Raw genomic sequence first — 24,658 nt, forward strand, 5'->3', positions numbered from 1 at the left:
CTCCCTGATCCTGGACTCACTCTCTCTCTGTCTCTCCCTCTCTCTCTCTCTGTCTGTCTGTCTCCCTTTGATCCCTCTCTGTCTGTCTCTCTCTTTCTCTCTCTCTCTGTCCCTCTTTCCCTGACCCTGGATTCTCTCTCTCTCTCTCTCTCTCTCTGTTCTGTCCTCTCTCTCTGTCTCTGTCTCTGTCTCTGTCTCTCTCTCTCTGTCGCTCTGTCTCTGTCTCTTCTGTCTGTCTCTCTGACTGTCTCTCTCTCTCGCAGTCTCTCTCTCTCTCCCTGACTCTGGACACACACTCTCTCTATCTCTCTTTCTCTCTCTCTGTCGTCTCTGTCTTTCTCTGTCATCTCTTTCTCTGTCTCTCTCTCTGTCTCTCACTCTCTCTCTCTGTCTCTGTCTCTCTCTCTCTGTGTCCTCTATCTCTGTCTCTCTCACTCACTCTCTCTCTGTCGTCTCTGTCTTTCTCTGTCGTCTCTTTCTCTGTCTCTCTCTCTGTCTCTCACTCTCTCTCTCTGTCTCTGTCTCTGTCTCTCTGTGTCCTCTATCTCTGTCTCTCTCACTCACTCTCTCTGTGTCTCTGTCTCTCTCTCGCTCTGTCTCTCTCTTTGTGTCCTCTCTCTCTCTCTCTCTCTTCGTCCTCTCTCTCTCTCTCACTCACTCTCTCTCTGTCTCTCTCTCTCTCTCTCTCTCGCTCTGTCGCTCTCTCTCTCTCTCTGTCCTCTCTCTCTCTCTCTCTCTCCCGTCCTTGCTCTCTCTCTCTATTCTTTCTGTCTCCCTCTGTCTCTCTCTCTCTCTATGCGTCTCTCTCTCCGTCCCTCTCTCTCCCTGACCCTGGACTCTCTCTCTCTCTGTCCTCTCTCTCTCTCTCTCTCTCTCTCTCTGTCCCTCTCTCTCCCTGATCCTGGACTCACTCTCTCTCTGTCTCTCCCTCTCTCTCTCTCTGTCTGTCTGTCTCCCTTTGATCCCTCTCTGTCTGTCTCTCTCTTTCTCTCTCTCTCTGTCCCTCTTTCCCTGACCCTGGATTCTCTCTCTCTCTCTCTCTCTCTCTCTGTTCTGTCCTCTCTCTCTGTCTCTGTCTCTGTCTCTGTCTCTCTCTCTCTGTCGCTCTGTCTCTGTCTCTTCTGTCTGTCTCTCTGACTGTCTCTCTCTCTCGCAGTCTCTCTCTCTCTCCCTGACTCTGGACACACACTCTCTCTATCTCTCTTTCTCTCTCTCTGTCTCTCCCTCTGTCTGTCTGTCTGTCTCACTCTCTCCGATCTCTCTCTCTCTGTCTCTCTGTCCCTTTTTCCCTGACTCTGGATTCTGTGTCTCTGTCTCTGTCTCTGTCTCTGTCTGTTGTCTGCCTCTCTCTCTCTGTCTCTGTCTCTCTCTCTCTGTCGCTCTGTCTCTGTCTCTTCTGTCTGTCTCTCTGTCTGTCTGTCTGTCTCTCTCTCTGTCCCTCATTCTCCCTGACTCTGGACACACACTCTCTCTATCTCTCTTTCTCTCTCTCTGTCTCTCTCTGTTTCTCTGTCCCTTTTTCCCTGACTCTGGATTCTCTCTCTCTGTCTCTGTCTCTGTCTCTCTCTCTCTCTCTCTCTGTCGTCTCTCTCTCTCTCTCTCTCTCTGTCTCTTCTGTCTGTCTCTCTCTCTGTCTGTCTCTCTCTCTCTGTCCCTCATTCTCCCTGCCTCTGGACTCATTCTCTCTATCTCTCTTTCTCTCTCTCTGTCTCTCCCTCTTTGTCTGTCTGACTGTCTCTCTCTGTCTCTGATCTCTCTCTCTCTGTTCTCTCTGTCTTTGTGTGTGTGTGTGTGTCTCTCTCTCCCTGACCCTGGACTCTCTCTCTCTCTCTCTATCCCTCTCTCTCCCTGACCCTGGACACACTCTCTCTCTGTCTCTCCCTCTCTCATTCTCTGTCTCTCCCTCTCTCTCTCTCTCTCAGTCTCTCTCTCTCTCTCTCTCTCTGATCTCTCTCTCTGTCTGTCTCTCTCTCTCTCTGTTCTTCTCTTTCCCTGACCCTGGTCTCTCTCTCTCTCTCTGTTCTGTCTCTCTCTCTGTCTCTGTCTCTCTCTCTGTCGCACTGTCTCTGTCTCTCTGTCTGTCTTTCTCTGTCTCTCTCTCTCTGTCCCTCTCTCTCCCTGACTCTGGACTCACTCTCTGTCTCTCTGTCTCTCCCTCTCTCTCTCTCTCTCTGTCCTCTCTCTCTCTGTCTCTGTCTCTCTCTGTCTCTGTCCGTCTGTCTCTCTCTCTCTCTGTCTGTCTCTCTCTCGCTCTGTCTCTCTCTCTCTCTCTCTGTCCTCTCTCTCTCCATCCTCTCTCCGTCCTCTCTCTCTCTGTTCTCTCTGTCTGTGTGTATGTCTCTCTCTGTCCTCCCTCTCTCTCTGTCATCTCTCTCCCTGACCCTGGACTCTCTCTCTCTCCGTCCTCTCTCTCTCCGTCCTCTCTCTCTCTGTTCTGTGTGTGTGTGTATGTGTCTCTCTGTCCGTCTCTCTCCCTGATCCTGGACACTCTCTCTCTCTCTCTCTATCTCTGTCTGTCTGTCTGTCTCTCTCTCTCTCTCTCTCTCTCCGTCCTCTCTCTTTCTGTTTTCTCTCTCTCTCTCTCTGCATCTCTCTCTCTCTCTCTCTCTGTCTGTCGTCTGTCTTTCTCTCTCTCTGTCTCTCTCTCTCCCCGACCCTGGACTCACTCTCTCTCTGTCTCTCCCTCTCTGTCTGTCTGTCTCTCTCTCTCTCTCTCTGATCTCTCTCTCTCTGTCTCTCACTCTCTCTCTGTCCGTCTCTTTCCCTGACCCTGGGTTCTCTCTCTCTCTCTGTTCTGCCCTCTCTCTCTGTCCTCTCTTTCTCTATCCTCTCTGTGTCTCTGTCTCTGTCTCTGACTCTCTCTCTCTCTCTCTCTGTCGTCTGTCTCTCCCTCTCTCTCTGTCTCTGTCCTCTCTCTCTCTCTCTCTCGCCGTCCTCTCTCTCTCTGTTCTCTCTGTCTCTCTGCCCGTCTCTGTCCCTGACCCTGGACTCTCTCTCTCTCTGTCCTCTCCGTCTCTCTCCCTCTGACCCTGGACAGTCTCTGTCTCTCCCTCTCTCTGTCTCTCTCTCTCTGTCCTCTCTCTCTCTCTCCCTGACCCTCAACACAATCTCTCTCTCTCTCTCTCTCTCTCTGTCACTCTGTCACTCTCTATCCCTGATCCTGGACTCTCTCTCTCTGTCTCTCTCTCTCTCACTCACTCTCTCTCTGTCTCTGTCTCTCTCTCTCTCTGTTCTCTCTGTCTCTCTCTATCTGTGCGTCTCTCTCTCTCTCTCTCTCTCTCCGTCCGTCTCTCTCCCTGACCCTGGACAGTCTCTCTTTCTCTCTCTCTGTCCTCTCTCTCTCTCTCTCTCTCTGTCTGTCTCTCACTCTCTGTCCCTCTCCCTCCCTGACCCTGGACTCACTCTCTCTCTGTCTCTCCCCCTCTCTCTCTCTCTCTCTGTCTCTGTCTCTCCTTCTCTCTCTCTGTCTGTCTCTCTCTCTCTGATCTCTCTCTCTGTCTGTCTCTCTCTTTGTCCCTCTCTTTCCCTGACCCTGGATTCTCTCTCTCTTTCTCTCTCTCTGTTCTGTTCTCGCTCTCTGTCCTCTCGCTCTCTGTCCCCCCTCTCTCTCTCTGTCTCTCTCTCTCTCTGTCGCTCTGTCTCTCTCTCTCGCTCTATCTCTCTCTCACTCTGTCCTCTCTCCGTCCTCTCTATCTCTGTTCTGTGTGTGTGTGTGTGTGTCTCTCTCTCTCTCTCTCTCTCTCTCTGTCTCTCTTCTCTCACTCTCTCTCTGTCTCTCTCTGTCTCTGTCTCGCTCTGTCTCTCTGTCTCCTCTCTCTCTCTCTCTCTCTCTCTGTCCTCTCTCTCTTTCTCTGTTCTCTCTGTCTCTCTCTGTCTCTCTCTCTCTCTCTCTCTGTCTCTCTCTCTGTGCGTCTCTCTCTCTCTCTCTGTGTCATCTCTCTCTCTGTCCGTCTCTCTCCCTGACCCTGGACTCTCTCTCTCTTTCTCTGTCCTCTCCCTCTCTCTCTCTGTCCCTCTCTCTCCCTGACCCGGGACTCTCTCTCTCTCTCTCTCTCTGTCTCTCTCTCCCTGACCCTGGACTCACATTTTCTCTGTCTCTCTCTCCCCCGGATTCTCTCTCTCTCTGTTCTATCCTCTCTCTCTGTCCTCTCTCTCTCTGTTGCTCTGTCTCTGTCTCTCTCTCTGTCTCTCTCTCTCTCTCTCTGTCCCTCTCACTCCCTGACCTTGGACTCACTTTCTCTCTATCTCTCTTTTTCTCTCTCTGTATCTCCCTCTCTGTCTGTCTGTCTGTCTCTCTCTCTCTCTCTGATCTCTCTCTCTCTGTCCGTCTCTTTCCCTGACCCTGGATTCTCTCTCTCTCTATCCTCTCTCTCTCTGTCTCTGTCTGTCTCTCTCTCTCTGTCTCTCTCTCTGTCCGTCTCTCTCCCTGATTCTGGACTCTCTCTCTGTCCTCTCCCTCTCTCTCCCTCTGACCCTGGACAGTCTCTCTCTCTTTCTCTCTCTCTCTCTCTCTGTCTCTCTCTCTCTCTCACTCACTCTCTCTGTCTATGTTTCTCTCTCTCTGTCCTCTCTCCATCCTCTCTCTCTCTCTCTCTGTTCTCTCTGTCTCTCTCTCTCTCCCTCTCTCTGTCTCTCTCTCTCTCACTCACTCTCTCTGTCTGTGTTTCTCTCTCTCTGTCCTCTCTCCATCCTCTCTCTCTCTCTCTCTCTGTTCTCTCTGTCTCTCTCTCTGTCCTCTCCCACTCTCTCTCTGTCCCTCTCTCTCCCTGACCCTGGACAGTCTCTCTTTCTCTCTCGCTGTCCTCTCTGTCTCTCTCTCTCTCTCTCTGTCCATCTCTCTCCCTGACCCTGGACTCACTCTCTCTCTGTCTCTCCCCCTCTCTCTCTCTGTCTCTGTTTCTCCCTCTCTCTCTCTCTGTCTCTCTCTCTCCCTGACCCTTGACTCACATTTTCTCTGTCTCTCTCTCTCCCCTGGATTCTCTCTCTCTCTGTCCCTCTCTTTCCCTGACCCTGGTCTCTCCCTCTCTCTCTGTTCTGTCCTCTCTCTCTCTCTCTCTGTTTGTCTGTCTCTCTCCCTCTCTCTCTCTGTCGTCTGTTTGTCTCTCTCTGTCTCTGTCTCTGTCTCTCTCTCTCTCTGTCGCACTATCTCTGTCTCTCTGTCTGTCTTTCTCTGTCTCTGTCTCTCTCTCTCTCTCTGTCCCTCTCTCTCCCTGACACTGGACTCACTCTCTCTCTCTCTCTCTCTCTGTCTCTCTCTCTCTCTGTCAGTCTGTCTCTCTCCCTCTCTGTCTCTCTCTCTCTCTCTCTCTGTTCCTCTCGTTCCCTGACCCTGGATTCTCTCTCTCTCTCTGTTCTGTCCTCTCTCTCTCTGTCCTCTCTCTCTCTCCATCGTCTCTCTCTTTCTCTGTCGTCTCTTTCTCTGTCTCTCTCTCCCTGACCCTGGACACACTCTCTCTCTCTCTCTGTCTCTCTCCGTCCTCTCTCTCTCTGTCTCTTTGTGTGTGTGTGTGTGTGTGTGTGTGTGTGTGTGTGTGTGTGTGTGTGTCTCTGTCCTCTCTCTCTCTCTGTCTGTCTTTCTCTCTCTCACTCACTCTCTCTCTGTCTCTGTCTCGCTCTATCTCTCTGTCCTCCCTCTCTCTCTCTCTCTGTTCTCTCTGTCTCTCTCTGTCCTGTCTCACTCTCTGTCCGTCTCTCTCCCTGACCCGGGACACTCTCTCTCTATCTCTGTTCTGTCCTCTCTCTCTGTCCTTTCTCTCGTGTCTCTGTCTCTGTCTCTCTCTCTCTCTGTCTGTCGTCTGTCTTTCTCTCTCTCTGTCATTTTGTCTCTTTCTCTCTCTCTGTCTCTCTCTCTCTCTCCCTGACCCTGGACTCTCTCTCTCTCTCTCTCTGATCTCTCTGTCTGTCTCTCTCTCTCTCTCTCTGTCCGTCTCTTTCCCTGACCCTGGATTCTCTCTCTCTGTTCTGTCCTCTCTCTCTGTCTCTGTCTCTGACTCTCTCTCTCTCTCTCTCTGTCGCTCTGTCTCTCTCTCTCTCTCTCTGTCTCTCTCTCTCTCCTCTCTCTCTCTGTCCTCTCCCTCTCTCTCTCTCCCTGACCCTGGACACTCTCCCTTCTCTCTCTCTCTGTCTCTGTCTCTCTCTCTCTTCTCTCGCTGTCTCTCTCTCTCTCTGTCTCTTTTTCTGTGTCCCTCTCTCTCCCTGACCCTGTACTCTCTCTCTCTCTGTCCCTCTCTCTGTCTCTCTGTCTGTCTGTCTGTCTCTCTCTCTCTCTGTCAATCTCTCTCTATGTCCTCTCTCTCTCTCTCTCTCTCTCTCTCCCTCTCTCTGTCCTCTCTAGCTGCTGGAGCTCCTCCCCTGACTCACCCTCCTTGTCCCTGCCCGCTGACAGTGCTGCTGTGTTCCCGGTGCTAGACAAATGCAGCAGTGGGCACCACAGCGGTGCCATGAGCAGACGTGTCTCCTCTCGTTGGGAGCTGCGGTGGGAACAGCTGCCTCGAATTCCCAGCCTCTGCTTTCCCTGGGTTTAAACCGGAAACATCTGGATGTAATCCACTGCAGCCGGAATTTGTAACAAAGCCAGGATTGTCTGGGAGATCTCAGCGGGTCTGTCAGCAGCCCGGTGGAGGGAAAGCAGGGTGAATGTTTCCGGTGACCCTTCACTCAATCCCATCTCCCGGAGAAACCTCAGGGAACTGGGAAGGGGGGAGCAAGAGTGGGGGTGTCAGGAACTACTGTAGGCAGGAGCGAGGGAGGGGGAGGAGAGAGGGAGAGGGGGAGAGAGGGAAAAGAGAGAGGGGAGGGAGAGGGAGAGGGAAAGGGGAGAGAGAGGAGGGAGAGGGAGAGGGAGAGGGGGAGAGAGGGAAAAGAGAGAGAGGGAGGGAGAGGGGGAGAGAGGGAAAGGGGAGAGAGGGAGGGAGAGGGAGAGGGAAAGGGAGAGAGAGGGGGGGAGAGGGAGGGAGGGAGGGAGAGGGAATGGAGGAGAGGGAGGAGAGAGGGAGGGAGGGAGAGGGAGGGAGAGGGAGAGGGAATGGAGGAGAGGGAGGAGAGAGGGAGGAGAGAGGGAGGGAGGGAGAGGGAGAGGGAATGGAGGAGAGGGAGGAGAGAGGGAGGGAGGGAGAGGGAGAGGGAATGGAGGAGAGGGAGGAGAGAGGGAGGAGAGAGGGAGGGAGGGAGAGGGAGAGGGAATGGAGGAGAGGGAGGAGAGAGGGAGGAGAGAGGGAGGGGGGAGAGGGAGGGAGAGGGAGAGGGAATGGAGGAGAGGGAGGAGAGAGGGAGGGAGGGAGAGGGAGAGGGAATGGAGGAGAGGGAGGAGAGAGGGAGGAGAGAGGGAGGAGAGAGGGAAAGGAGGGAGAGAGGGAGGGAGAGGGAGAGGGGAATGGGGAGAGAGAGAGAGAGAGGGAGGGAAAGGGGAGAGAGAGAAAGGGAGAGGGGGAAAGGGGAAGAGGGAGGGAGAGAGGGAAAATGGAGAGAGAGAAAGGGGAAGAGATAGGGGAAGAGAGCAAAGGTTAGTGGAGGAGGGATAGGGAGAGCATGATGGGAAGAGAGAGGGAAGAGAAGGGGGGTGGAAGGAGAGGGAGAAAAAGAGGGAAGGAGAGAGAGAGAGAGACAGGAGGTGTGAAAGAGAGAGGGAGGGGAAGATGGGGAGGCAGAGAGCAGGAGGGAAACATGGAGTGGGGAGAGGGCGAGGAAGGAGGAGGGGATGGGGAGAGAAATAAAGAAATGGGGAGAGGGGATTAATTTCCAGTCGCTCCTCTCGTACCCTCCCTCGGGGTACCTCGACACTGCCTGGTGGCTGTGCTGATGGGTAACATGGCTGGAGGGGGGGGACGCAAAACCAGGCTAGGACAGACAGACAGACAGACTGATGGAGGGATAGTGTCGCCATCATCAGCCTCCTTCCCCCTCCCCCTCCCCCTTCCTCGTTGGAACCTCCTCCATCATTGGCTCCTGTCCACCCAGTTCCCTCATCCCTCTCCGAGTCCCATCGCCAACGGCCCCCACTCCACCGCCCCAGGGATTGTCCACTCTGGCATTCCCCTTCCCTGGACCTCACTGCCCCTGTCTCTCTCTCTCTCTCTCGTACACCTTTTACCCTGTTAAGCCATTCCTTAAGTTTCTTCTTGCTGTCCACAATCACCTAAACCATCATAGGGTGGCACGGTGGCTCACTGGTTAGCGCTGCTGCCTCACGGTGCCAGGGACCCAGGGTTCGATTCCTGCCTTGGGCAACTGTCAGTGTGGGGTTTACACATTCTCCCCGTGTCTGCGTGGGTTTCCTCCGGGTGCTCCGGTTTCCTCCCACAGTCACAAAGATGTGCAGGTTAGGGTGGATTGGCCATGCTAAATTACCCATAGTGCCCAGGGATGTGCAGGTTAGGGTGGATTGGCCATGCTAAATTACCCATAGTGTCCAGGGATGTGCAGGTTAGGGTGGATTGGCCGTGCTAAATTACCCCATAGTGTCCAGGGATGTGCAGGTTAGGGTGGATTGGCCGTGCTAAATTACCCCATAGTGCCCAGGGATGTGCAGGTTAGGGTGGATTGGCCATGCTAAATTACCCCATAGTGCCCAGGGATGTGCAGGTTAGGGTGGATTGGCCGTGCTAAATTACCATAGTGCCCAGGGATGTGCAGGTTAGGGTGGATTGGCCATGCTAAATTACCCATAGTGCCCAGGGATGTGCAGGTTAGGATTGACTGGCCGTGCTAAATTACCATAGTGCCCAGGGATGGGTAGGTTAGGGTGGATTGGCCATGCTAAATTACCCATAGTGCCCAGGGATGTGTAGGTTAGGATTGACTGGCCATGCTAAATTACCCATAGTGCCTAGGGATGGGTAGGTTAGGGTGGATTGGCCATGCTATATTACCCATAGTGCCCAGGGATGTGTAGGTTAAGGTGGATTGGCCATGCTAAATTACCCATAGTGCCCAGGGATGTGTAGGTTAGGGTGGATTGGCCGTGCTAAATTACCCATAGTGCCCAGGGATGTGTAGGTCAGGGTGGATTGGCCGTGCTAAATTACCCATAGTGCCCAGGGATGTGTAGGTTAGGGTGGATTGGCCGTGCTAAATTACCCATAGTGCCCAGGGATGTGTAGGTTAGGGTGGGTGAGCCAATGAGAAAATGTAGGGTCAGGGTGGGGTGATCTTCGGAGGGTCAGTGTATGCTCGATGGGCTGAATGGCCTCTGCCCGGCACTATGATTAGGGTGAACCATTGGAGGTGCCACAGTCAGTCCCCTGGAGGAATGGAACAAGCAGTTGGGCAGAATGTTTGCGAAGGGGGAAGGTGCTGGGTACAGGATGGAAGTAGGCAGCTGAGGCAGAGGGGAACAGGAGGGTTGAGGATGTTGGTGTGTAGCGCTCTCTCTCTGTCTTACAGCTTTCCAATTGGCCAGGGGTCAAGGGTCAACAGCTGTGCTGAATTCTGGGATCTCGAACTGCGCTGCGCTCTCTGAGCTGTTAGTCCGGTTGCTGGGTCCAACCCGCAATGACAAACACGCCAGTGCCTGCTCCCCACAACCTCATGAACCTTCAGCCTGGATTCATGTTTATTTCATTCATGGGATGTGGATACCAACGCATCCCTAACTGCCCCTTAAACTGAGTGCGCTCGTCCATTCCAGGGGGGCAATTAAGATCCAACCTAGCTTTTGTCGCCATAGGACTGGAGTCAAGTGTAGAGTCATAGAGATGTACAGCACGGAAACAGACCCTTCGGCCCAACCCGTCCATGCCGACCAGATATCCCAACCCAATCTCGTCCCACCTGCCAGCACCCGGCCCATTTCCCTCCAAACCCTTCCTATTCATATACCCATCCAAATGCCTTTTAAATGCTGTAATTGTACCAGTCCCCACCACATCCTCTGGCAGCTCATTCCATACACATACCACCCTCTGTGTGAAAAAGTTGCCCCTCAGGTCTCTTTTATATCTTTCCCCTCTCACCGTAAACCTATGCCCTCTAGTTCTGGACTCCCCCACCCCAGGGAAAAGACTTTTTCCATTTACTCTATCCATTCCCCACATAATTTTGTAAACCTCTATAAGGTCACCCCTCAGCCTCCGACGCTCCAGGGAAAACAGCCCCAGCCTGTTCAGCCTCTCCCTGTAGCTCAGATCCTCCAACCCTGGCAACATCCTTGTAAATCTTTTCTGAACCCTTTCAAGTTTCACAACATCTTTCCGATAGGAAGGAGACCAGAATTGCACACAATATTCCAACAGTGGCCTAACCAATGTCCTGTACAGCCACAACATGACCTCCCAATTCCTGTACTCAATACTCTGACCAATAAAGGAAAGCATACCAAGCACCTTCTTCACTATCCTATCTACCTGCAACTCCACTTTCAAGGAGCTATGAACCTGTACTCCAAGGTCTCTTTGTTTGCAATCTTGGCAAGGTTGTCAGATTACCCTCCCCAAAAGATACCAGGTGGGTTTTTTTTGACACGGATCGACGCCTGTTTCCTGGTCGCCACTTGCAGAGACTGCCTTTCAGTTCCGAATGTGAACTCCCCGGGCCCCTGCGATAGGTGATTGAGCACAAGTCTGAGAGGCGTTCCAACAAAGCTGTTTCCTCATCCTCACATCAGAGGCCTCAGCTACAGCCGTAGGGCCCACATAACAACAGGAAAGATGGGAACACATCGGAGCGAGAGAGAGAGAGAGAGAGTGAGAGACACAGAGAGAGAGAAACAATGGGAGAGACAGGGAGTGAGAGAGTGTGAGACAGAGAGAGAGAAAGTGAGACAGTGCAAGAGAGAGAGAGAGAGAGAAACAATGGGAGAGACGGGGAGAGACAGGGAGAGAGCGAGAGAGTGAGACAGAGTGCGAGAGAGAGAGAGAGAAACAATGGGAGAGACAGGGAGAGAGAGAGAGTGAGACAGAGAGAGAGAAAGTGAGACAGTGCAAGAGAGAGAGAGAGAGAAACAATGGGAGAGACGGGGAGAGACAGGGAGAGAGCGAGAGAGTGAGACAGAGTGCGAGAGAGAGAGAGAGAAACAGAGCGTGAGAGAGAGAGAGAAACAGCGAGACCGGGGGAGGGGGTGAGAGAGAGACAAAAACGGGGAGAGAGAGAGTGAGACACAGGCTGTGTCTGAGAGAGAGAGAGAGAGACAGAGCAAGAGAGAGAGAGAGAGAGAAACAGGGGGAGAGAGAGAGAGAGGAGAGAGTGAGTGAGTGAGACACAGGCTGTGTGAGAGAGAGAGAGACAGAGAGAGACAGAGCAAGAGAGAGAGAGAGAGAAAAACAGGGGAGAGAGAGGTGGAGAGAGAGAGAGACGGGGAGAGAGAGAGAGAGGGGGAGAGAGAGAGAGGGATGGATGAGAACGGTCCCCGGGATGAGGAAGGTCAGCGTTGGGGATGGATTGAATCCTGGGAGAGAGGAAGGGAGATCCCAGAGAGGGGTCAACATCATGGGGGGGGGGGGGGGAACTGCTCCTGCCCCAAAAAGGGGCAAGAATGGGGAGGGGGTGGGCGCAGGTTGAAAGTGACGTACCAAAGGAGCAAGGGCAAGGAATGATCTCCACCTAGAGAGCAGCCCGGGGTCAGTGGGGGGGGGTCACTGCCTGGGGACATGGGGAGGGGGGGAGCAGGATCACCTGGAATGGAAATGGGCTGCAGGGAGATGGCGGGGAATGGGCACTGGGTAATGATGCTGGTTTGAAGAACTGGTACCGGCACGATGGGCCGAATGCCCCCTTCCTCCTGCAAATTCCCCGATTCCCTGCTCCCCGGGGATCTCACTCACTCTGAACCTTTCCGATAATCCCTCAGTGTTCGAACGATGGCTTGACCCTCACCCCCATCTGGGAAACCAAGGCAACCGGTGTTCAGAGCGGGAGATGGCCACTCAGCCTGCCCTTCCCTTCTACCCCACCCGGGGCTGACCTGAACATTCCCGCCCACCCTCAGGGACCTCTCCCTTTGGAAAAAGATTCAGAGACTCTTCCCTTTTGGAGAGCGAGGGAGAGAGATGGAGAGAGAGAGAGAGAGTTGCCCAAGGGTTGCGCCCTCTCGAGAGAAAAAAAATGTTTCTCCTCTTTTCCGATGTTGGGAAGGGCGACCACCGCGGAAGTTCTAGATCCTTCCATAAGACGAGACTCTGTAATCTCCACATCCAATGGTGGTGCAGGTTGTGTTGGGAGTTGGGGTGGTCAAATATCTCGAATGGGGGGAGGATAGATTTGCGTTTGGCGCTGGGGGGTGGGGAAGGATCCAAGAGAAACCTCGTTTTTTTCCGTGGGATTTGGGAGTCGCTGGCTGGGCCCAGCATTTATTGCCCATCCCTAATTGCCCAGGGGCTAGTTGACCACGTTGCTGTGGGACGTGTAGGCCGGACCAGGTGAAGATGGCAGTTCCCTTTCCTCAAGAAATGGATTTTTTTTTTCCCAATGGATTCATGGTCGTCATTAGACTTCCAGATCTTTTTAAAAAAATTGAATTTGAATTCAGTCGGGGTGGGAACATTACCCGAGTCTCAGGACTAATCGCCGAGTGATAAATACCACTAGGCCTCACCTCCCTAACCTGAAAAGTCGGCTCAGCTGTGATCATACCCAATAGAAGGGCAGATTGTTAGATGGGTGGAATGGCCTAATTCATTCAGTTTGCCAATAGATTTCGATCGAGTCTTGAATTTTTCCAAATTCCTGACAGAGACGAGCCAAGCCTACCCAACCCTTTCTGTGTCAGGGAACCCCGCCCCATCCAGTCACTAGACTGGTTCTTTCCTGAACAATAAGTCCCTTCGTGGCCCTGACTCTGTCTGTCTGTGCAGACCTCCAGATGTGGACTCAACGTTGGCGTTAATCCAGCCCCTCCGAAGCCACCGGGAGCCAGGAATGCTGGGAGATACCGGGTCACTGACTGACTGACTGACCGTTTCTGAACCGTAGGCCCAGGGAGTTGGAGACTGATGGCAGCTGCTTGTCAGACTGAGTCACTGCCCTCAGGACAAGACATGGAGATAATTAAGCGCAGAACCTGCAGTTAAAAATATATTAAAAAACACCCTCCATGACAGATTCGAGCAGATTTTGCTCGACGGTTTCTGGATGATCTCAATCGGGACCCAGCTCCCATCTCCGGATGTCAACTCGGGGGGACATTTCCTGCTCCCCCGATGGTTCCAATCCCCCTGTCCCGCCTCTGGATCCCTTGTTGTTGCTGTTGTGGTGTGAGAGGGCTCATTCTGTGGTGAGCCTGAATTGTTGGGCTTGACAATATGTCCACGCCCAGAGCAGGCAGCCTGGAATGCGTCCGTTCGGAATGTATTCACCGGAGTTGGAAAAGAATCAGGCAGAAACTTAGACAATTCAGACGGGGTCGAGGCGGGTGAGAGGCAGGGTGAATGTTCCTGATAGTGGTGTTGGGGGGGGGGGGAGTCTGGAACCGGGGAGGGAGAGGGGTCATAGTTTAAGGATTCAGATAGAATTTATTTAAAACTACAGGGTGGCCCGGTGGCTCAGTGGTTAGCACTGCTGCCTCACAGCGCCAGGGACCCGGGTTCAATTCCAGCCTCAGGGTGACTGTCTGTGTGGAGTTTGCACATTCTCCCAGTGTCTGCGTGGGTTTTCTCCGGTTCACAGAGATGTGCAGGTTAGGGTGGATTGGCCGTGCTAAATTACCCATAGTGTCCAGGGATGTGCAGGTTAGGGTGGATTGGCTGTATTAAATTACCCATAGTGTCCAGGGATGTGCAGGTTAGGGTGGATTGGCTGTATTAAATTACCCATAGTGTCCAGGGATGTGCAGGTTAGGGTGCATTGGCCATGCTAAATTACCCATAGTGTCCAGGGATGTGCAGGTTAGGGTGGATTGGCTGTATTAAATTACCCATAGTGTCCAGGGATGTGCAGGTTAGGGTGCATTGGCCATGCTAAATTACCCACAGTGTCCAGGGATGTGCAGGTTAGGGTGGATTGGCCACGCTAAATTACCCATAGTGTTCAGGGATGTGCAGGTTAGGGTGGATTGGCCATGCTAAATTACCCACAGTGTCCAGGGATGTGCAGGTTAGGGTGGATTGGCCACGCTAAATTACCCATAGTGTTCAGGGATGTGCAGGTTAGGGTGGATTGGCCATGCTAAATTACCCACAGTGTCCAGGGATGTGCAGGTTAGGGTGGATTGGCCATGCTAAATTACCCATAGTGTCCAGGGATGTGCAGGTTAGGGTGGATTGGCCATGCTAAATTACCCATAGTGTCCAGGGATGTGCAGGTTAGGGTGGATTGGCCATGCTAAATTACCCATAGTGCCCTGGAATGTGCAGGTTAGGGTGGGTTAGCCACAGGTAGTTAAGGGATGGGGTAAGGATGTGTCGGGGTGGGACGCAATGGGCCAAATGGCCTGCTTCCACACTGTGAGGATTCTACGATTTCCGGGATTTGATGGGAGAGGGGTGAGCCTGTGGGAATTCACCACCACAGGACGTGTGGTTGAGGCCCAGTGTGTTTCTGAGAAGGAAGTAGATATCAAGAGAGGGCCAGGATTCGGGTAGTGGGCTCGCTGGTCACTGACTGGATGGCACCGAAGGCTGAAGGGCCTACTATCATTTCTGTTTCTGTGCATCTTGGAATGGCAGGGCCTAACATCATCCTGATTCCCCATGCCTGTCGTTTCCATGGAAACAGAGGCCGTGAATGTTTAGTCCTCACTAGGAAGTGGCATGGGTGAATTAAAAAAGATTCCCTCCATAAATATCCATGAGTAAAGGTAGGCCATTCGGCCCGTCCAGCCCGCTTCTGCTATTCAGTAATATCATGGCCGACCTGATATCTCAACCTCAACTGTACGTTCCTGGATACCCTCAGTAAACTTCGAGTTGCCGTGTGGCGGGAGTATCCCTACCTCTGAGATGGGAGGTCCGGGATCAGGTCAACTCTACGTCAGAGGTGGAGGGATATAAGGCTAAATAGCGGCCATTTTAAAAAGAGCTGGCTGCGCCTGGGGAGTGTTATCTCTGTCTCTCCCTCTCCCTCTCTCACCAACGCTATTTCGACATCGACCCTCTCCCTTCGCTGTGTTCCCGTTTGATTAAACTCACCGTCCAAACCCCACAACCCACTTCCACCTGGAAGGACACGGGGCAGCAGATTCCCCATCCCGAGTGGGGCCGTTCCTCCAGTGTCGCTGGGTCAGAATCTTGGAGCTCCCTCCCTGAGGGCTCTGCGTGCATCAACCCACAGCAGCGGTTCGACAAGGCAGCTTACCCCCCCCCCCTCCCTTCTCAGGGGGCAAGTAGGGATGTCCGCAAAAAGAATCGATAGACAGGTGAAGGGGTATGGGTGGGTGGGGCTGAGGCGGGGCGGTGTGGTCTGGTTGGGCCGAAGGGCCTGTTTCCACACTGGAAGGAATCTAATCGATGGGACAGTGGGTGATGTGTACAAACTAAGGCACTGGCTTCTCTCCCATTGACTGGGAATTGGGGAATGGTGTTTATAGATTGCCAATAAGGAAATCTCTGGAAATATAACGCCACACAGCCCAGCAGTCAGGTCCGGGACTGCTAAAGAGTAGAACAATCCCATGGTGTTATGTGATCCCTCATTAACACAAAGCGAACTCTGTAAATAACACAGAACGTGGCGCTGAAACAGGTTCAAAGCTCTCGTGCACCACCTCAAAGCGTTGTGTTCCATATTTCGACGGCCCCTCCCAGGGCATCCAATTCTACGGGGGATACGTTCAAGAGGAAACCGGCTGGGGCGTTTTCAGAAGCGATGAATTAATTATATATTCCTGTTCTCCACAGCCAGCTGCTCCTGTCCTGAATGTTCCTGAGGCCAGAAAGAGGGTCTAAAACAGTCTAATGTCCGCACCAGGTAGGTCACGTGGGGTTCAGAACAGGGGAACACATCTCAACACAGGCCCACGCCAGCTTTATCGAAGTCAGCTGTAATCAGCACTGATGGAAATTCAACGCAGAGCTCCCTCTACACTGTCCCCCCCCCCCATCAAACACTCCCAGGACAGGGACAGCACACGGTTAGATACAGAGTAAAGCTTCCTCTACACTGTCCCCCCCCCATCAAACACTCCCAGGACAGGGACAGCACGGGGTTAGATACTGGGTAAAGCTCCCTCTACACTGTCCCCCCCCCATCAAACACTCCCAGGACAGGGACAGCACAGGGTTAGATACAGAGTAAAGCTCCCTCTACACTGTTCCCCCCCCCCATCAAACACTCCCAGGACAGGGACAGCACGGGGTTTAGATACAGAGTAAAGCTCCCTCTACACTGTCCCCCCATCAAACACTCCCAGGACAGGGACAGCACGGGGTTAGATACAGAGTAAAGCTCCCTCTACACTGTCCCCCCATCAAACACTCCCAGGACAGGGACAGCACGGGGTTAGATACAGAGTAAAGCTCCCTCTACACTGTCCCCCATCAAACACTCCCAGGTTAGGGACAGCATGTGGTTAGATACAGAGTAAAGCTCCCTCTACACTGTTCCCCATCAAACACTCCCAGGACACGGACAGCACAGGGTTAGAAACAGAATAAAGCTCCCTCTACACTGCCCCCATCAAACACCCACACTCAAACACTCCCAGGACAGGGACAGCACGGGGTTAGATACAGAGTAAAGCTCCCTCTACACTGTTCTTTCTCGGTTTTGTTTTTGTTTCAGGTTACCCGACCGGGCCTTCCACCTACCCCTCCCCCCAGGCCCCCCCGTACCCTGTGTCGCCATATGGCTACGGCCCTACCCCCGGACCCCCAGGGCACGATGCTCCTCCCCTCGGCTTCATGCCCCACCCCCAGCCCAACATGCCCCCTCACCCCATCAGCCCACCGGCCCCTTACAGTGTCCCGGGAGTTCCTGCCCCACCCACGGCCGCCCACCGCAGGCACCCTGAGGAGGAACCTGGCATCATTCACAGCCCTCTGATCGGCGGGTCAGGTGCCAACCGGGAACTGGACTATCTGGCACAGGTAAGGCTTGGGGTGTTGGGCAGCGAGCGGGTGGGCACGTTTGGCCCCCATGTACAAACCTGTCCTTCCTCCCGGTTCCTGTCTCCGTAACGGGAAAACGGGAATGCAGCCGAAGGGGGAAATGGAAACCTTCCACTCACTGTGAGCGTGTCCAATGTGTTAGTGAGAGTGCAGCCGGGCTGGCAGTGTCCAGTCCTTAAGCGAGGAGGGAGTGTCCAATACAATCATGGCTGATCTCACCTCCTGGTCTCAACTCCACTCTCCCACCCACTCCCAATTCCAGCCCCTCGCTGCTTAAAATACGTCTCCACCTTCAATTTATTCCTAGGCCTCCACAGATTCGCAAACCTTTGAGGGAGGTGTTAACGACGTGGGGTAAACCCCTCTGCTCATTGAGACACCACACACAGAGATGCTCACCTCGCCCTATAACCTGTTCGATTTACTGAGGCAAAGAACCATCCCAGAGGCCACTACTTAAAGTAAAAGTTAACAGTTTTATTTGTAAACAGCTCTTTTGCGACTCCTTTCTGTTAAACCTATCTTTTACCTCCTGACTCTACAACGCTGGTCTGATATAAATTAACAGTTTTATTTCTAAACAGCTATTTGTGACTCCTTTCTGTTAAACCTATCTTTTACCTCCCAACTCTACAACGCTGGCCCTATGAGCAGATACCCTTCAGAGTTATTCAGGTAGCAGTGTATAATTGCTAGTTTGCCTGGCAGGTCTCCCCCTAACTCTTCAAAATGTCCAGTTTTATATCCCAAAACATCACACCATTTCATCGGTTTGATGTTGTCACAAACAGTAAAATTCAAATTCGATTGGATTTTAGTATCTTGGGGCATAATTTGCACTGATCGGCCGAATTTGAATTTGTTTTTGTTCCATGGCACCTCATCACCAGCTATTTGATCCAACCAATTCTTACATTGTTACTTTGTTCAGGACTCTCTTTGCTTTCAGTCAGCCCTTCCTAGCTTCCTCTCTCTCTCTCTTAAAGGGGCAGTGCACACCTCTCCACCTTCTGAACAGAAGCAATTCCACCTCCTTCCTGCTGTAAACCTGTTACCCCTTGTTCTAAAGCGATGACCTCTCATTTGAGATATACCCACGTGAGGAAACACCCCTTCTGCCTGCTTTATACAGAGCAAACCTTTTCATTAACCAGCTCCTATGGGACCGGGAATGAGCCAATTGATAAAATGTTCTGGATCGTCAGGACATCCACATAATCAATGTCAAAACACGCACTGTGTGACAGAAACGCAGTGCAGGGTGCTGGGGGTGGGGGGGGGGGGGGCAGTATACACATCACTTTTCCACTTTATTTACAGCATAAATCATTTATAGAATCATAGAGATGGAAACAGACCGTGCTGTTATAATTTAATGCTGTAATGTTTTAAATGCTGTAATTGTACCAGCCCCCACCACTTCCTCTGGCAGCTCATTCCATACACCTACCACCCTCTGTGTGAAAAAATTGCCCCTTAGGTCTCTTTTATATCTTTCCCCTCTCACCCTAAACCTATGCCTTCTAGTTCTGGACTCCCCGACCCCAGGGAAAAGACTTTGTCTATTTATCCTATCCATGCTCCTCATGATTTTATAAAGCTCTATAAGGTCACCCCTCAGCCTCCGACGCTCCAGGGAAAACAGCCCCAGCCTGTTCAGCCTCTCCCCGTAGCTCAAACCCTCCAACCCTGGCAACATCCTTGTAAATCTTTTCTGAACCCTTTCAAGTTTCACAACATCTTTCCGATAGGAAGGAGACCAGAATTGCACACAATATTCCAACAGTGGCCTAACTAATGTCCTGTACAGCCGCAACATGACCTCCCAACTCCTGTACTCAATACTCTGACCAATAAAGAAAAGCATACCAAACACCTTATTCACTATCCTATCTACCTGCGACTCCACTTTCAAGGAGCTATGAACCTGCACTCCAAGGTCTCTTTGTTCAGCAACACTCCCTGGGACTGGAGTCATAGAGATGTACAGCACGGATACAGACCCTTCGGCCCAACCCGTCCATGCTGACCAGATATCCCAACCCAATCTAGTCCCACCTGCCAGCACCCGGCCCATATCCCTCCAAACCCTTCCTATTCATATACCCATCCAGATGCCTCTTAAATGCTGTAATTGTACCAGCCTCCACCACATCCTCTGGCAGCTCATTCCATACACGTACCACCCTCTGTGTGAAAAAGTTGCCCCTTAGGTCCCTTTTAAATCTTTCCCCTCTCACCCTAAACCATCTCGGTTTGGAATTCCCCTCACCTGGGGTACTGCAAGATTGAGGAGAAATTGAATCAACTGTTGATATTCTGTGTGGCCATTCGATTGGACAAGTTTATTTTTGTTCATGTGATCCAATGAAAGGCGACGGTAATGATTGGACAGACAATTACGGTCAACTTTGCGGGATGTGATGTTTACCGAGTGCTGCCTCCCAAGGTATTGGTTACTGGACCTCAATGAGATCTCCTCAGTGAACACCGGACAACGTAGGCCTGAACGGCTCAATCTCTCCCTCGGAAAACAAATCCCTCAATTTCTGGAATCACTCGAGTGAAACCCCTCTGAACTGTCCACAATACAACCACATGCCTCCTCATGTGAGGAAGTGTGCGATAACACATCAGTTGCACTCTCACTAATACATTGCTCATTTGCACCAACACTTCCCAATATTTATACCCTCTTCCCTTTAGCAAGTGGGAAGTTTGGATTTGGCTTTCTGCCGTAGTTGCACTTTTTTTTCTCTCCTTGTTATTCCTGGAACTCATGACAGGAACTGAGAGGAAGGACACATTTCGAGGAAACCTCATGGAGTTAACCATTTAGCTTCCTTGCCCTTATGAACATTACAGCGTCGAACCTCTCAGAGCCTTCTGCATGTGTCCATGGCAACAGGAGGAGGCCATTTGGCCCGCTGAACCTGCTCCCTCATTTAATATGGTCGTAGCTGGTTGAACACTATTCCCCCTCCCATAATCCTTCACACCACGGACAACCCATCAACCCCCTAAGTCAGGTGAGGCCTGGTCTGGAGGGCTGTGTGTAGTTCTGGTCACCCTGCTACAGGAAGGATATCATTAACCTGGAGAGGGCTTTGAAGAGATTTACCCAGACATTACCAGGAATGGACGGGTGGCACGGTGGCTCAGTGGTTAGCACTGCTGCCTCACAGCGCCAGGGACCCAGGTTCGATTCCCACCTTGGGCAACTGTCTGTGTGGAGTTTGCACATTCTCCCCGTGTCTGCGTGGGTTTCCTCCGGGTGCTCCGGTTTCCTCCCACAGTCCAAAGATGTGCAGGTTAGGGTGGATTGTCCATGCTAAATTACCCAATAGTGCCCAGGGATGTACAGGTTAGGATGGATTGGCCATGCTAAATTGTCCCATAGTGTTAGGTGCATTGGTCAGAGGGTGGACATGGTGGGTTAGTGGGTGGTCATGAATGGTTAGCGGGTGGACATGGTGGGTAAGTGGGTGGACATGGTGGGCTAGTGGGGTGGACATGGTGGGTTGGCGGGTGGACATGGTGGGTTAGCGGGGAGGACATGGTGGGTTAGTGGGGATGGACATGGTGGGTTAGTGGGTGGACATGGTGGGTTAGTGGGTGGACATGGTGGGTTAGTGGGGTGGACATGGTGGGTTAGTGGGTGGACATGGTGGGTTAGTGGGTGGACATGGTGGGTTAGTGGGGTGGACATGGTGGGTTAGTGGGGAGGACATGGTGGGTTAGTGGGTGGAGATGGTGGGTTAGTGGGTGGAGATGGTGGGTTAGTGGGGAGGACATGGTGGGTTAGTGGGTGGACATGATGGTTAAGTGGGTGGACATAGTGGGTTAGTGGGTGGACATGGTGGGTTAGTGGGGAGGAGATGGTGGGTTAGTGGGGAGGAGATGGTGGGTTAGTGGGGAGGACATGGTGGGTTAGTGGGTGTACATGGTGGGTTGGTGGGTGGACATGGTGGGTTGGTGGGTGGACATGGTGGGTTAGTGGGTGTACATGGTGGGTTGGTGGGTGGACATGGTGGGTTGGTGGGTGGACATGGTGGGTTGGTGGGTTAGTGGGGAGGACATGGTGGGTTAGTGGGGAGGACATGGTGAGTTAGTGGGTGGACATGGTGGGTTAGTGGGTGGACATGGTGGGTTAGTGGGGTGGACATGGTGGGTTGGTGGGTTGGCGGGTGTACATGGTGGGTTAGTGGGTGGACATGGTGGTTAAGTGGGTGGACATGGTGGGTTAGTGGGTGGACATGGTGGGTTAGTGGGTGGACATGGTGGTTTAGTGGGTGGACATGGTGGGTTAGTGGGTGGACATGGTGGTTAAGTGGGTGGACATAGTGGGTTAGTGGGTGGACATGGTGGGTTAGTGGGGTGGACATGGTGGGTTGGTGGGTTGGCGGGTGTACATGGTGGGTTAGTGGGTGGACATGGTGGGTTGGCGGGTGGACATGGTGGGATAGTGGGGAGGACATGGTGGTTAAGTGGGTGGACATAGTGGGTTAGTGGGTGGACATGGTGGGTTAGTGGGGTGGACATGGTGGGTTGATGGGTTGGCGGGTGTACATGGTGGGTTAGTGGGTGGACATGGTGGGTTGGCGGGTGGACATGGTGGGTTAGTGGGGAGGAGATGGTGAGTTAGTGGGTGTACATGGTGGGTTAGTGGGTGTACATAGTGGTTTAGTGGGTGAACATGGTGGGTTAGCAGGTGGACATGGTGGGTTAGTGGGGATGGACGTGGTGGGTTGCTGGGAGAGACGTTGCGATGGGAAAGGCAGACAGACCAAATGCTGACACGCTCCTTTTCTGCTCACAGATCGATCAGATCCTCATCCATCAGAAAGTCGAGGTGGTGGAAGGTAAGGGGTGCCAACGAGAGGAATGGACAGTCCTCCATGTTCTCCCATCAACCCCCACACCATCTCCCATCAACCCCCCCACCCTCTCCCCTCATCACCCCCTCTGCCCTCTCCCATCATCCCCCCCGCCATTTCCCATCATCTCCCCCGCCATTTCCCATCATCCCCCCCGCCCTCTCCCATCATCCCCCCCGCCATTTCCCATCATCTCCCCCGCCATTTCCCATCATCCCCCCCCCTCCCATCATCCTCTCTGCTCTCCATGACGGGGGGGGAGCAGGGAGCCCGGGTTTCGGGGGGCTAGGGTGGTAACCCTGGGTAACGGGTCTGTTCCCTCCCCCCAGCTCTGTTCAGCTTTGAGACCAAGAACAAGTACGTGGTGAAGAACAGCATGGGCCAGAGGATCTACAGCGCCAAGGAGAAGAGTGACTGCTGCACCCGCAACTGCTGCGGCTCCCTCCGCTTCTTCCAGATGAAGCTGCTGGACCACCAGGACCGGGAGGTCATCCACTTGGTCAGGCCTTTCCGCTGCGCCAGCTGCTGGTTCCCCTGCTGCCTCCAGGAGGTAGGCCCGCACCCGGCCTGGCCTGGCCAAGGGGGTGGGGGGTGTCAGTGGGGTGTGGCTAAGGGGTGGGGCTAATGGACTGGGGTGGAGCTAGGGGTGAGACAGGGCTAGGGGGTGGGGCTAGGGGTGAGACAGGGCTAGGGGGTGGGGCTAGGGGTGAGACAGGGCTAGGGGTGGGGCTAGGGGTGAGACAGGGCTAGGGGTGGGGCTAGGGGTGAGACAGGGCTAGGGAGTGGGGCTAAGGGTGAGGCAGGGCTAGGGGTGGGGCTAGGGGTGAGACAGGGCTGGAGGATGGGGGTTAGGGGTGAGGCAGGGCTAGGGGGTGGGCCTAGGGTTGAGGCAGGGCTAGGGGGTGGGGCTAAGGGTGAGGCAAGGCTAGGGGGTGGGGTTAGGGATGAGGCAGAGCTAGGGGTTGGGGCTAGGGTTGAGGCAGGGCTAGGGGTTGGGGCTAGGGTTGAGGCAGGGCTAGGGGTGGGGCTAGGGGTGAGGTAGGCCTAGGGGGTGGGGCTAGGGTTGAGGCAGGGCTAAGGGGTGGGGCCGCGGGTGAGGCAGGGCTAGGGGGTGGGGCTAGGGGTGAGGTAGGGCTGGGGGTGGGGCTAAGGGTGAGGTAGGTCTAGTGGGTGGGACTAGGGGTGAGGCAGGGCTAGGGGGTGGGGCTAAGGGTGAGGCAGGGCTAGGGGGTGGGGCTAGGGGTGAGGTAGGTCTAGGGGGTGGGACTAGGGGTGAGGTCAGTCTAGGGGGTGGGGATAGGGGTGAGGCAGAGCTGGGGTTGGGGCTAGGGATGAGGTAGGGCTAGGGGATGGGGCTAGGGGTGAGGTAGGTCTAGTGGGTGGGGCTAGGGGTGAGGCAGAGCTGGGGTTGGGGCTAGGGGTGAGGCAGAGCTAGGGGGTGGGGCTAAGGGTGAGGTTGGGCTAGGGGGTGGGGCTAGGGGTGAGGTAGGTCTAGGGGGTGGGGCTAGGGGTGAGGCAGAGCTAGGGGGTAGGGCTAAGGGGCAGAGGGACTGGGCATGGGGGTAGGATGGAGGTGCTGGGGGTGATGCAGTGGGGCTGCCCCACCTGCTGCTCCGCCCCCGTTCTCCTCTGCCCTGTCCGGCCCAGCTCTGTTTCCCCCACGACCCCCTGCCCCAGGTTGGTGTCGATGTTTTTTTTTCTCCAGTCAGGTACCTCACAGAGAGTTCCTACATCTGTGGGTCTCTGGGCAGTTCGGTTTGCCGCTCTGACTAACTTCAAAACCTCTCAATATTTATTCCCCCAAACTGCGGATAATTTTGTTGGTTTTAATATGGTCAGGCGTGATTGGCGTTTGGTATCTCGGGGCATGGTTGGCCGAGTTTGAGTTTGTTTTTGTCTCCAGGCAACCCAGCTACTGCTAGTTGTCCGACCAAATGCTCCGTTTTAAAATTTCCCAGGACTCTCTGTGGCTTCTCAAAGTCCTTGCGAGCTTTCCCACTCTCTCTTAAAGGTACAGTGCTCCGACATCTTCATAAACACAAACATAAGAGCTAGGAGCAGGAGGAGGCCATTTGGCCCGTCGAGCATGCCCCACCATTCAATAAGAAACATGGCTGATCAGCTCCTGTATCCCTGAATTCCTTTGTTGTTCAAAGAAAATCTACTTCAGTGTGAAAAACGATGACTGAAGTAGCGTCAACGACTTCCCTGGGCAGGGAATTCCGCAGATTCCCAACCCTCTGCGTGTAGAGGTTCCAACTCTCTTCCGTCCTGAGAGGGGAGATGGGTTACTCTTCGGAGGGTTGGTATGGGCTTGTTGGGCCGAAGGGCCTGTTTCCACACTGTAGGGAATCTAAACTTGCTCCCCCTAATCTTGAGGCAATGCCCCCTTCTCCCAGTCTCACCGGCCAGTGGAAACATCCTCTCTACGTCCATCTTATCTCTTCCCGTCACCATTTTGGAAGTTTCTAGAAGATCCTCCAGCTCATTCTTCTGTGTTCCAATCAATATGACCCCCGGCCTCTTCTCACCAGCCAAACCCCCTCAGCTCTGCTGACCCACCTCCCCACACAGAGCCACCACGCTCATTCAGGGTCGTGGTCGTAGGTCGTGGGGTCACCCGCCTCCCAGAGACCGCAGTCTGGACGCTCACCCCCATCCTCTGGGTGGGGGGGAGGAAACCATCTCCTCACGTCCACACCGAGTCTCCCACCTCTGGGCGAAGGGCCGTTCGACTAGGGGAGGGGGGCAATTGCAATGGGGGCACTTGACCATCCAGCCACCACACACCCCAAAACCCTGACTGTC

The 24,658-nt window shown here is 53.6% G+C and overlaps 1 protein-coding gene across 1 annotated transcript in view; it reads left to right on the forward strand.

The window, feature by feature from the left end:
- The window catches only part of LOC132835313 (phospholipid scramblase 2-like), a 43,005-nt gene that overhangs the window by 11,566 nt on the left and 6,781 nt on the right, over positions 1 to 24,658 (forward strand). Inside the window, exons 2-5 of the mRNA XM_060854758.1 lie at positions 15,765 to 15,834; positions 16,648 to 16,952; positions 21,793 to 21,835; positions 22,180 to 22,400. Coding sequence (XP_060710741.1) covers positions 15,822 to 15,834; positions 16,648 to 16,952; positions 21,793 to 21,835; positions 22,180 to 22,400 — 582 coding nt within the window. The 5' untranslated portion in view covers positions 15,765 to 15,821. The remainder of the gene's footprint in view (positions 1 to 15,764; positions 15,835 to 16,647; positions 16,953 to 21,792; positions 21,836 to 22,179; positions 22,401 to 24,658) is intronic.

Source organism: Hemiscyllium ocellatum, chromosome 44, assembly GCF_020745735.1.
Source record: "Hemiscyllium ocellatum isolate sHemOce1 chromosome 44, sHemOce1.pat.X.cur, whole genome shotgun sequence".
NCBI lineage: Eukaryota > Metazoa > Chordata > Chondrichthyes > Orectolobiformes > Hemiscylliidae > Hemiscyllium > Hemiscyllium ocellatum.